The sequence below is a fragment of the Polypterus senegalus genome, chromosome 18 (genome assembly GCF_016835505.1).
Source record: "Polypterus senegalus isolate Bchr_013 chromosome 18, ASM1683550v1, whole genome shotgun sequence".
NCBI classification, from domain to species: Eukaryota; Metazoa; Chordata; class Cladistia; order Polypteriformes; family Polypteridae; genus Polypterus; species Polypterus senegalus.
This window is the reverse complement of record NC_053171.1, coordinates 75,145,356-75,159,353: the sequence shown is the minus strand read 5'-3', so window position 1 is coordinate 75,159,353 and position 13,998 is coordinate 75,145,356. Positions and strand designations below refer to the sequence as shown.

The window sequence follows — 13,998 nt, the reverse complement described above, 5'->3', positions numbered from 1 at the left end:
CACTGGGCACAAGGCAACAACAAACCCTGGATAGGCTTGCCAGTCCATCGCAGGGCAAACACACACACCGGATATACACTACAGCCAGTTTAGTATCACCAGTCTTGCAGTATGCATGTCTTTGGACTGTGGGAGGAAACTGGAGCTCCTGGAGGAAACCCATACAGACACATACAAATTCCACGCAGGGAGGACCTGGGACACAAATACTACCACTATGCCACCATGATGCCTTCTACAGAAATATAAATAACTAAAATAGCAAAAGTAATAATAATAAAGAGTAATAATAATGAATTGAAAAGCATTAACAGAAAAATGATAAAGAACACACCGTATACCCAGAGAAATGTAAAAGACATAATAATCTAAACATGATGATGATTGATAGATAGATAGATAGATAGATAGATAGATAGATAGATAGATAGATAGATAGATAGATAGATAGATAGGAAAGGCACTATATAATAGATAGATAGATAGATAGATAGATAGATAGATAGATAGATAGATAGATAGATAGATATAGATATTTGTAGTATAGTTGTTTTTGTGAAGTTCATGGACATTGACTATACAGTGAGTCATTGTGACGACTTATTTGGCTAAATAGAGTACAAGGTATTAATCAATCCACCAAAAGGTATCAAGGATTTTACAGTCTGATGGTGTAAACCTTATTTAAGCCTGGTGGTGAGGGATTTTATAGTATTGTACCACTTGCCAGTAGGCTAGGCATGACAAATAGATTGTTTTTTCAGATTATGATGACTACTCTAATGTAATTGTATGTTCAAAAAATGACTGGAGGGTTTAAATATATTCAACAAAAGTAGATTGTCTTCAGTGTCAGAAATAGCTTCCACCCCAGTCCTCAGACTGCCAGCTCCACTGTGGGCTGAACACACAAGCAAATTGATGGACTAAGCTGAAGAAGTGTGGCATCTGTGTTATGAGAAAGGATAGGGTGCGCATGTCAGACCTTTTACTGGCATCACATCACATTTTTAAATCTAGTTAACCAATTCAGGGTTACAATGCCCTTCTTGGCAGCACTGGGCGTGAGCCAGCCCTGAATGGGATATCACTCACGTATAGCCACTATACTTACTTCCATGAGTCTGATTTAGAATTACTACTCATATGGGTCCAATTAATTAACAAATATTAAAGGGATGAAGAAGCATGCCTGGCATGCTCAAGTGAAAACCTACACTTTTACCATGAGAAGAAACTTGACACTGACAGAGTCCTCACACTAGATTTAAATTTAGAACGGTAGATCTACTAACCACTAAATCACATTACACCATACCATGGATCATCTACTATACCTGCAAAAAATGGAATACCTGATGAAAAATGAAAGTACACACAATGAAACTCTACACTGATGGTGCCCATGCACGGGATTTAACCCTGGAATGGTGAATGCACAGCCCCTGCAACTCACTAAGCCATGATGATGATCATCTGCTAAACAACTCTGAATGGGGAGAGTGCCAGTTAGTTGTAGGGCCACAAGCACAGTCAATAGCACACCACGTCTTTTCACATTTGCCATGACATTGTGGAAATAAATCCGACTACACAGAAGAAGACCATTGCAGAGAGACTGGTTAGGATTTGTGCAGTGGCAACACTTTCCATTGTGCAACTCCTAACACTTTTATCCATCCATCTTCTAAACCTGCTTAGTGGGAGCAAGGTTATCCAGGGCCTATCCCAGCAAGCATCATGCAGACGTTAGGAACAATTCCTGAACAGGGCCCCACTCCAACACAATGTGAACACACACACACTCACACACACACACACACGCACACACAACAGGCTTCAATTTAGAACTGCCAATTCACTTGACGTGCATGCATGTCGTTAGACTGTGGAAACCAGAGTACCCAAAGGAAATGAATGTGGACGCGGGGAAAGCATGCAAACTCCAAGCAGGGAGCACCTGTTTTTTGAACTTTTGTCTCCTTGTTGAGTTGCAGCAGTGCTACTACTGTGCCACCATGCCACTTTTTTGTGATGTACAAGTATTAGATAAGGTACTGGCACCTCTGAAATCTCTAAGGCTCTGGATGAACTCAGGGTAATGTTTTCTGATCAAAGAAACTCCAATGACCAGTATGTTTGAGAAGACATTACATGAACATTACGGCAGTATGCCAGCTATCCTCAGACCACTGTAGCAAGCAGACATAATTCAGGAAGAAATAAAGCTTCACTCTTGCCAAAAAATGTAGTCTCTGCTTCAAAATGATAAAAAAGGATCTTAGATTTTGGGGAATAGTTTGTTTTGTGTCTGTTCTTGTCAAAAAGCTGGCTGAATAAGACAAGGAAAGACTGGACAGATCTGTGGTGGGCTGACACCCTGCCCGGGGTTGGCTCCAGCAGGCTCCCATGATCCTGTAGTTAGGATATAGCGGGTTGGATAATGGATGGATGGAAGACTGGACAGATAACTATGGAAGCAAACACATGCATTTGGCGGTACACTCTGTGAAAGGAGCCACATATTTAATGATAACTTGATAAAAAAATGAGTAACTAATTCACAATGGCTATGTATTCTGGGTACTGATAGAATAAAGCTTGACACTTCATAAGTCTTCAAAGATTAAGACTGTACATCTGTATATTTTCTAATCTACTCAATTCATAAGTCTCTTCCAGCAGTAGGGTTCAAGGGATGTCAAACCTTTGTGGTCACACACCGACACTGGTGTCCATGCTAACCCGCTTATAGAGTTCAGTACCATGTGAAGCCTGGCATCTCTGGATTGGGATGGGGTACACTCACCCACAGTCAGTTATACTAGGCCAGTTTAGAGTTACCAGTTAATTTTAAGAAACCAGAAAATCTCATGGCATGTCTTGTGGGAGTCAGAGTGCTATGAGGAAAACTATGGAGGTCCTGCAGAATTCACAGAGAACGCCTGGGGACAGCAATGCTCTCTGTGGCACCTCAGACCTTCAACAAGATATGAATTCCTTACCTCTTTGCACACTTCCAAAAATGACATTTATTCCAAATATTTGTGCTTTGGCTGAAGGCCATAACTCCTGCCCACTAAACTGACACATTTTAAGGCTGTGGCTCGGGGCAATCCTCACTTTTCAAAAAGGTGTGTTGCTACCAGATATCTGAAAGACTTCGTTAGCTACCTAGCTACCTGCACAAAGATGTGAGACAGTATGCGCCAGGCCACATCCAGCCTCCACTGTGGTGTGAACCTGTCACTTTGTAGTTGGAAGACTCTTATCAACTCTTGAGTATTCATGAAAATGAATGTTGTGTTCATAAGAATCACTTCAGTTTGTTTGTGTCCGACACCTTCCAAGCCACCGGTACAAGAAAAACCGCACTTATGATGTCTGGTTATGCACGATGTTGAGCTTTTTGGGGTTCCATCCCATTTAGGTCCTCTAGCCCCAATAACCCTAATTTCTACACCATGTTTGGACCATAATTTAGGCAGGAAAGTACACCCTTATGACAGAGTAAACTAATATGTGGCTTCAGCAAAAATGTTCAGAAGGAGTTGAAATTGTACAAGCCACATCAACCAGCCCTAGGGGTTTACCCCCAAATAGGATATGAGGGGTCAAAGTTACTCCTTTTCACCAAACTTTCAAAAAATGAGGATTAGCACTTTAGGCAGGTGGAGTGTTAAATTATGCTATTTTGAGGTTGCTGATCACAAATGTGATAATATTTTTGATATCTGATTCTTTACTGGTGGTCCCATCTCTCTAACAGCCACTCCCAGAAGATTAAAAACAGCAGATTTTAAACATAAGCAAGTGGAGTATGATTTTACACTATTTAAAGGTCAGTGTATTTGAATATATTTTTTTGATTTTTCGATCCTTTATTAGGGGTCTAGCCCTTTTTGGACCTCTATTAGAGGGTCCCAAATTCGGGGTGTTCATAGGATGTGCATTGATTTATTTCACACTGTAGTAAATAATCAATAATAGTTGCATCTGAAATATGAAAATGTCTGCTTCAATTGAAATATTTATATATTCTCGATTGTAATAGAAATTTGTCATTTTAATATTTCAAGTATTAGACAGTTATTCTTGAATTTTTTTCTAAATGCTTCAGTTGATAAAACACTTGCTAAAATTTCTACTAGACCATTCAACCATTTACTTAGTCCGAGGTAGGGGGGACTTACGACCAGTCCAAGCTGCCCTGGTAGGAGATGCCAATACTACACGTGGCACAAACCCACAAGTTCATTCACAATTCACTCAACTCTGGGCTGCCAATTGACCTAACTTCATGGGTCTGCACTGTGGGCACAAAATGGAGTCCCAGCAAGGGAACCCACGCTAGAAGTTACACAGAGGCAGACACAGAGACACTTCGAATAAGCTGCCGAGTAGTGTGGTAGACAGTAAGACTTTAGGGACTTTCAAAACTTGACTTGATATTATTTTAGAAGTATTAAGTGGATAGGCCTGGCGAGCATTGTTGGGCTGAATGGCCTGTTCTTGTCTAGATTGTTCTAGTTTTCAGACTGCGATGCTACCGTAACATAACATTCTCAAACTTAATCCAGTTCCCAGGGACCACAGCCTATGGGGCAGAAGCCAATGCTGGATGAGGTGCCAGTCACAACCACAGATCTGCCCTTGTGCCAATGAAACTAACTGGTGTTTCTTTAGCATGACATTTAACTCATTTTATAAGAGATACATTACCCTCTATTATGCACACATAATGCACTGCCCTGTTAGTCATGTTCAAACCCACTTAACCCAATTCATTTGCCTCGGTCACAAAGTTGGAGACAGTCCTGGAGGCAATCACAGGACCCGCTCATGCACACAGGGCTGGCCAGTTTAACCTAACCGGCATGTCTTTAGTAACGTGGGAGGACACAGGGATAACAATGACCAGAGATGTGGAGTTTGAACCCAGGACACTGAACCCATTATTATAGCTGAAGAGCAGGTTCTCGCTCTCATGCCATTGTGGCTCTCAATCAGACTGTGAGAGTCTTCTAATGATACATGATGTTCCCTTATGATTACTGAATGGACTGCACTTGGAAGCCATACTCACATGTATAGGTGTTGTGTCTGCTTATATGATTAACTATTTTGAAAAATAACATTAAATAATGAAAAGACATGTCAAAATGTACATATTTCATAAGGGTAAAGAACTTCAGCCAAATGAACTTCACTCATAAAATGAGAGAAGCTGCTGCCCTGTGAGTTGGCCGGGTCCCACCCAAGTCTTATTCCCATCTTGCGCTCATTCCTACCAGGATTTGCTCCCATCCCCTGGGAAGCAGAGGTTCAGAAAACTCACGGCTGCAAATCGCTGACATGAGCTCAGCGATAATGAAGACGGCCGCTTTATTGTGCCCATTCATGCACTATAGAGCCAAATCAGGGCATTCTCAGTACTCGAGGCAGCCTTTCACTACATTCCACGCATGGCAGGGCCATGGCACCCAGCCACATTTTGTTCAGCTGCTTGACCCAATATATTGCATCTCTTTCTTTCCTTTTCCCATGTTTGCAGTTAAACAGTGAAATAGTTACAAAAGCAGGCAGTTTTTTGTTTCCCCAGATCCGAATGGGAAAAATGGGGCAGAATGTACAACAAAAAAAAAAAGAAAAAATAGACAACTTCAGTGGTCCAAATCAGCCTCAGCTCTACTACTGCACCTCCATTCTCACTCCATGCTCTCTACTTACCCGTCAAAGCTTTCTCGTATTGTTTCCCCATGGTGACAAAATTCTTCAGACTCGGGTTGAACTGCTCCAGAATCACCTGGAAGGAAATTTACAACATGAGAAGGATCATGTCACACTCGTCCTCTGGCGGCTGACAATTTCACGCTGTGCCAGTTGCCCACTAAGTTATGCATGACAGTCTTGTCAGATCCAGGGGGGCTTTTACAAGTCTGAACAGCGCCAGTCATAGCTGATGGCAGATCAGTCACCAGGCTGTGCTGAATGCTTTGCCGGCACTGCTGGGGAGCCCGTGAGACTTAAATGGAAATCATGTAAGCGCACCAGCACTCCTGTAGATCTGTGCCAGGTGGGTTTCACGGTATGGGCTGAACAGAGGCTCTACATTATCAAGAAGAACACATATCATTGTTAATTGTCTTCATATTGTTCTCATTTGAGAATACTGCTCTGCTTTCCTGGTTGTTTAGCATAGATGGTGTGCACATGCCCAGAAAGAAATTTGTCATTTTAATATTTGAAATATTAGACACAGTGTTTCAGTTGAAAGAACACTTTCTCAATTCCTGCTAGACGATCCAACCATCCAGTCCTAACTGTGAGGTAGTCAGCAATTTGATGTTAATACGTTTAGCTGAGCCCATGAAGAGCACTATACAAAAATGAATTGAAATGAAGAAAACAAATTGAGTTCTTGGATATGAATATTCATCCATCCATCCAATTCAGATTTGCAGAGATGCTGGTGCTAATTAAATATCTTTTTACAACACCTTTGCATCTATTCATGCAATACGTTGCTTATTCAGTTTAAGATTACAGGTGCAAGGTGGGAACCAGTCATGGATGGGCTTCACATGGCCCAGTCCTGCAAACACACATTCACTCACATGGAGTCTTGAGAAGGACCCACAGACATGGGGAGAATATGCAGTCTGTGATACAAAAGTGAGGGGACGAGGCTGCAGGGTCACCATGCATGTTAGGTTTATCTTCTATTACGAGTGCATATCGAACCTCGTCATAAACTGGTGCAGAGCTGGTGTCTGCTTTCTGTTCAGTGCTGCCAGGATAGGCTCTGTCACCTAACAAAATGGTATATGGATCACTTCCAAAAAACAATTTGAGAAAAAAATGTGGTGTTAACGCTTTGTACTTCAAACCCTGAGCTTGTGGTAAATTTCACATGGTAAACTTCCTATAGACAACTACTGGGCATCCCAAGGTTTCTTCCATTTTTTCCCTACTAGGGTTTTTTTTGGGGGGATTTTTTCCTTGTCTTCTTAGAGAGTCAAGGTTGGGGGGCTGTCAAAAGGCAGGGCCTGTTAAAGCCCATTGCAGCATTTCTTGTGTGATTTTGGGCTATACAAAAATAAATTGTATTGTATTGTATTGTATCTGAACCAAGAATGCCAGATCTGTCAGACAGTTGTATTAACCACTGCAGCATTCATTTTATTAACAGCAATATCAATTTATATGGAATGTATTGATCGATTTTCTAAACTGTTCAGCATCAATAGGTCTGGAGTGTATCTTGCAAATATTTAGCACAAGGCAGGAGTCAAAGCAGGTGGGGAGGCCTGTCCATTTCAAACCCCTCTCTTGTGTACACCAGCATTCACAATGTGCCAGTTTAAAGCCAGCTGTTACACTAACACGCACATCTTAGGGATGAGGTAGAAAAATCCATACTGGTAAATGTGAACTAAAAGGCTCCTATTACGAAAATACACTACATTGAAGTGTGCCCCCCTCATGAGTTACACATATTTTCTAATATAATATTACTTAATATGTTTGATCCTGTTTAATCCAATTCAGAGTTGCAACAGATCGGAGTCTGCATTCGACCCAAGGCTGGAAACATCCCTCGACAGGACACCGTCTCAGGGCCCATTTCATATACACACCCATACCAGGCCTTTATACTCACCAATAAACCTAACCTGCATGTCTGTAGGAATGTGGGAAATAAACCCACGCAGACACAGATAGGACAGGCAAGAGCCACACTAGCCAGGTTTCCATCCAAGGAGTTTTTGCGAAAAAATATTTAGTGCTTCAAATTTTAGCTGATGGAAATGCTAATTATCGACAAAATGTTGTACATTTCGACATATTTTTCCGTTTAACTTTAGCGCATAAATTCCATATCGATACTTCAGATGTCGCAAAAACTACATTGTAAACACTTTTTGTCTGAAAAAAAGGGCTTTAACGCAAATTAATGTGTCACATGATACATTTTCATCACGTGCAATCAAAACGAGAACAGCGGAGCGGTTCGCATGGTCTGATGAAGAGCCTCGTTATTTCTCGTGATGAGTCAATGCAGTAGCGGATAGGCTGGGTCTCCTGCTACTAAAAGGGGTACCTGAACTCCCTCCACATTAACTGTAGCCTGGGGGTGTCTCTCAGGATGTCTAAATAATATAAAAACCGCAAAGGTAATTTACTGTGCCAGTCAAAGTTTTTAATAAACCGTGTGTTTCATTATCTAAACATTTTTTTCTTATTATTAAATGGCAGATGTTTTAGCATATATGAGAAATTCTCTCATTAATATTAACTTTATCCATCCATCCATTTTCTAACCCGCTGAATCCGAATACAGGGTCACGGGGTAATATTAACTTTAGTTTTTTTTTATTAAACGTCGTTATTTTGTATTAATTCAAATTTCAGTTTTAATTAAAAACCTTAAGGGAAGCAGGTTACAGTACTAATTCAGTTGTTATCGCACTGAGAAGGGATGTTGAAAGGTAGGCTCACCCGTACAGATCCGATGCTGCAAACACAGCTGCATCATGGGCACTTCCAGGAGTGCCAATGCAAATGTCTGGTATCATGCACCTGTCATCAACAAGGGCCTGGAGAACAATAGATGGCCACCCTTTGCAATTAATGTAATCGCGGTAGCCTTCTGTCGGGGGAAGAATAGGCACATGCGTGCCATCCACCGCACCGTAAATCTGTGGCACAAGATGCACCAAGGAATTGTGGTATGCAATTTCATTGGCCTCCGCTACAGTCGGAAGTCTGATATAACGCCGCATTAATTTTTCTTTAATAGCGGTGCACACAGCATATACACATCGATGGACGATAGTTTTACCAACCCCGAAAGTTTCTCCAACTACTCTATACTCTGCGCAGGTTGCCAGCTTGTAAAGGGCGATGGCAATCCGCTTTTGGGTTGGAACCGGTGGTCGATGGCAACCTGTGATTGGCGCAACATCAGGACTGATGAATCCACACAACATCTCAAATGTTGGCCGTGTCATTCTAAACTGTTGCAGCCAGAGATTTTCTGTAAAGTGTCTCTCCACTACCTCCTCCCAGAAGGTCTTATTTCATCGTCTCTCCCATACCCGTGGGTTTCGTCGCACTGGGGTACTTTCTTCGAGCTCAAGTGCTATCGGACAAACAACTGCTTCATTCTGCTGTCGTCTTTGGATATTACGTACAATTCCAATTATTTGTGAAACTGAAATAACAGTAAGCTGGCAAATTTCAAATAACTGTCTGAATAATCTCTCCATTTCTTTGTTTCTTTGTTTAGTGGAGGGGGTGTAACGTGGAAAACAAAAGGTAGATAATTTGCGACATACACAAAATTATGTATGGAAACGGCTCACGGGCAGATTTTTTTTCGCGATACAACAAAATTTATGCGAGAGTTCGTTTTGAGGGGGATGACGTCATCACTCACACCATTTGATCGATAAAAAGCCAGTTGGATGGAAACAGGTTGGAGACAGCAAATATCGCACATTTTGTTTACGCATATTCTGTTTAAAAACGTCGCAAAAAACTAGATAGAAACTTGGCTACTAACAAATCTAACATATCCATTGCCCAACACATTTAAAACAAACCACATGCATTAGAGAAAGAGATAAAATCACTGATGACACCATTCTTTAAAACATGAATATGAATCATATCGTGTCTTAGCAATGTTCTTGGAAGTTGGTCTCTCTTTAATGTAGCATTTGCATAACTATACCCTCTATTTCCTTTTTGGCCACTTCTTCAGTCACTATATTGAAATTTACTGTTTTAAATATATGTGTATGTGGGTAACAATTAAGTAACTGAAGTAACTGAAAGTATCATTAGATTTAAGAGAATGTAACATCATATCCTAGGTTTGTTGTATCTGGACTGTACTATCATAAGATATCTCAATTTTAACCTTCACCACACCACTGCTGGGGGTTTGTTTTGATTTGGATGTGCCCTTTCTCGTGGCATGTCAGAGGACTGGGACTCTGTGAAGTGTGATCTACTGCCACTTGGGGAGGCAAAATGGGGGGCAGAAGAGAAATAGAGCAAGCTACTTCTTATCAATCCCTTTTACCCCCACAATGCTAAGTGCCAACATAATGACAAGCTCCTCAGCCATAATACCTGGTAATAATGATATGACATCAAGATTAAAACTAATTTATGTAACAACACAGGACTTTTACTTAAGATTACAAAATGTCCTCAAACATTCAGAAGCAGTGTCTCTCGGACCAAACCGTGAACTTTGTAACCTGGAATGTCAAAGGTCTCAATCACGAACTAAAGAGAAAAAAAAAAGTATTCTGCCACCTAACAAGCCTAATCGGGTGGGGGTTGAATTCAGTTTTGTTAGCTTTTGTCTCCCTTTGTTTCTGCTTTCTTTTTTAACATTATCTATTTTATTTTTTAAATTTGACTATTAAATCCTTTGTTGCATAAGGTAGACTTGATTGTGTGCAATGTTACTTTCTTCAAATACAAAAAACAAAATCACATGAAATTATGCAACATTTAACATTTAAATATCAAACCATGTGCTTAAATACGCGCCAACTCGTTCTGTTCTCTGCATCTTTCACATTTCTAAATCTGTAATGACAATGGAGGTAAATAATATAAGGTTACCTTTCAACTGCATACAGCTGGTCTCATCACATTCATGAGTATGCTGACTGACTTTTAAACAGCAAATCTTCTTTTGGAGCATTTTATAAAGTGGGTCCTTTTCTTATTTTAAAAATAACTTTTGGATGAATGGTTTGTGTGAATAAAATATGAATATACTCACATCGACTCTTCCTTATTTTGTTTTTGTCCCTCACCTGAGGATGTTAGGCTAACTGAACTGCTGTGCCTCATTCAACACCAAAGGAGAGTTTAGCAGATCTGTACCCCTGTGGCTCCACTCACCTTATACACATTTTCAGTCATTTTGTTCACTTCTTCTGAGCGGGACATTTTTGGCAGTTCCCCCGTATCTCCAGTTTTCTCTCTTCAATTTACAGTTCTGTGTTTCACTTGTTGTTGTGCCTTCTGCTCTTAAATCAAACAAATTATTTCTTTGCTCAAAAAAAAAAAAATAAAAAAAAAAATGCAAGGACAGCTGTGTAGTTTAAACCAGGTACAAAATCTGCCTCTGTTGAAAGAATCTACACAGCCTCAAAGTACATAAAAGACAAACCAGTTGTCTCTTTGTTGCCAGATAGTGCAAAAATCTAAAGAGCTAAATCCTTGACGAGATTAGAAAGTCAAAAGCTGCCCTATAAAAGATGAATGTTTCTATTAGTTCTCTTTTAGGCTGCTTGCACTTTCAGTTTTTAGATGAATTTAGGTTGGATACAAGCTTAGCGTTCATTCAAAATGAGTTGTTAGGAGCAAAACCAGGAGATTAAAAGGATCCAAGCGATGACATTTCTTCTTTTGCTGAAACTTCACTTCCTCGACCCATAAACTACAATGCATGTTCTGACTGGGTCTCCTTTTCATTTCTGGCATGTCCACCCTTCACCTTTTACAAACACTTGTTGCAGGGATTAAACTTTTTTTTTTTAAACTTCAGATATATCAAACTTATATTGCTTGCACATATATTTTATGCAGGAGAAGGCTCCAGCATATCAAATAATTAACATCCTCGACTAGGTAGTCACCAGCTAAATCAATCCTATTTAAATTCTGCAGTTATTGGTTAAATACTACTTTTTCACGAACAATTAATAGGAAGTTTCAACAAGTTTATTTTTAAAAAAAATGCCACTACTCCCACCACATTTTAACTAGTCAGTTGTTAACATTTTGCTAAGGGGCAGCATGTGACACACTTTTAAAGAAAACTATGACTTCTTAGGTGTTAATTACTATTACTGAATGCAATGTTCTGTTCTGGACGCTTTATTTGTTTGCATTTATGCAACAAATAATTTTTCAACAAAGTTTTACGTGGTTCATTCCAGTTTGTATTGTATTGCATTTATGGGATCCTATGTTTATCTGTGCGGTGTACTAATAATTATTGTACAATATGTGCTTCATCTTCATACGTGTCACAAAGAGTCTATGGAGTGATTGAAGGTATCAGTATTTACTGATGCTTGTGTAACACTCCTTGTGCACACGCACATCCGGGTCCATTATGCAAATTTTGGCACGTGTAAGGCACTCTGGGTACGTATACAAGCCCTGCGTGCTTTTTGACAAGTCAAAATATTTTTTATTGTTATATTTTACCCAAGTTAAATTCTCTTATGATTGAGGCTTAATTTATAACAGATTAAGTTATTCTGGACCTGACTTAAAGCCAAAAGAACGGTAAGTTAAGTTTACAGTCGCTCAGATGTACCGCCTGTAAATCAGAGAGCTTCCCGGTGCGTGTGTGTCCCGGACAGGTCGGTTCCAGTGTTTCGTGCGACGCTGCTGAAATTGGCTCCAGCTCCCAGCGACTCTATAAATGGATTATTTGATGCTCCTATGTATACAGCCACCTTTCTCTCTAAAATGCAGCTTGTTGTCTTTTCCCCCTCTTTTTGCAAATCGTGTCCGTCGGTCCTATAAAAACACTAAAACGCAGTTACATCCTGTATTTTCAAAGTCCACGTAAAACGACTGCAAGAAGACAAAGAGAAAAAAGCCGTAGCTTCAATGCTGCCGGGTACTGCCCCCCGTTCAGTTTTATTTAGTCCTAGCTCTGAGAATGGGGAATTCCGTTTTATTTAACCTCTCTGTTCATCTTTGCATCGCTTTATTTCTGGCGACGGAATGGTGAATGTGATCGCTAGACATAAAATCAATGAATCATAATAATAACAACGGTGTAAAGAGCAACCGTTATCTCCACCTCTCTGATTTCACAGATCTGTCGTCGATAGCTGATCCGCGAGGTCGACTTCACTTTTTAAACCCCGACCCCGCTCCTCCACGTTCCAGCTAGCAGCAGGAATCCCAATGATCGATGTAAAAATCTCCTCAAAGAGTCCCCTTTCGTCCAGTCTTCATCCTGCTTGTCCAGCCCTGCCCATCTCCGGCTTCTTCTGTCAGGAGGAATCCGTTATATCGCTTTGTAATTCGCACTGATGAGAACAACGCCTGTCACAAGCTGAGCTTTACAGTCCACCACGCACTCAGCAGAGCGCCGGACGAGAGCACTTTTCCCAAAGTTGATCCTAATCCTCAGTGTCGCTACTGCCGCCGCTCCCCTCCCCGTCCCGTTGATCTGCGCGTCTTGCCCGTGCGCAGTCGCGCGCTGCCTCCCTGAATGCCAATGAAGCGCGCGGCGGCGGCGCCTGGTGCAAGTGGAGAGAAGGGGGGTGCGTGGGGCGGAGTGGTATCAGGAGGGGAGGGGAGAGGGGAGTTATGGGGGAGAGAAGGTCCAGTCGCTGCCAGCAGTATATCATTTACCCGGCGACCGGGACAAAAGGATTAGAGTGCCCGGGAAGCTAGTATCCGCCCCCCGGCCCTCGCACTTTAATCTCTTTTAGCACGCTTTTAAACACCCCCCACCCCTGTGTCTCATTCGCGTTTTCACCTACTCTCCTTCCCCCAGCTCTTTTAGAAAAACCCCTTCATTTTCACTTGTTCATCGCAGAATGGTCACCCCTCCACTCGCTCATTCTCTCACTCTTCGTTCGCCCTTTCATTCTCTGCCCCAACTCCACCTCCTTCACAATAAATCACCGTTGCTTGGAGGCCCAAAGACCCCCAAAGTGACCTTCTTGAACACGAGCTGTCCTTTAAATGGCCCTCCATTCGATAGCCTGTTTGCATTTCCCTGGGGTGCCACCTCTGTCAAAGGACCAGTGCCAATCAGAAATTGGGGTAGGATAATTGAATTACGAAGCCGTGGACCCGCAGGGATCGCCGAGCACATCCACCGACTTCCTCCCGCTGATGTTGTTGCCTAGCGATCGCTTTTCTACCTCGCCGCGAATGAAGAGGGTCCGCACGTGAGGCATCTAGTGACAAATCCCCAAACTACAAACA

At 41.4% G+C, this 13,998-nt stretch overlaps 1 protein-coding gene across 1 annotated transcript in view; it reads right to left on the bottom strand.

The window, feature by feature from the left end:
* zgc:158689 (uncharacterized protein LOC791177 homolog) overlaps nucleotides 1-13,480 on the bottom strand; it is a 66,746-nt gene extending 53,266 nt beyond the window's left edge. Inside the window, exons 1-2 of the mRNA XM_039741356.1 lie at nucleotides 10,933-13,480; nucleotides 5,731-5,806 (exon numbers count right to left, since the gene is read on the bottom strand). Of these exons, the coding sequence (XP_039597290.1) occupies nucleotides 5,731-5,806; nucleotides 10,933-10,980 (124 nt within the window). The 5' untranslated portion in view covers nucleotides 10,981-13,480. The remainder of the gene's footprint in view (nucleotides 1-5,730; nucleotides 5,807-10,932) is intronic.
* Nucleotides 13,481-13,998: the final 518 nt, after the last annotated feature.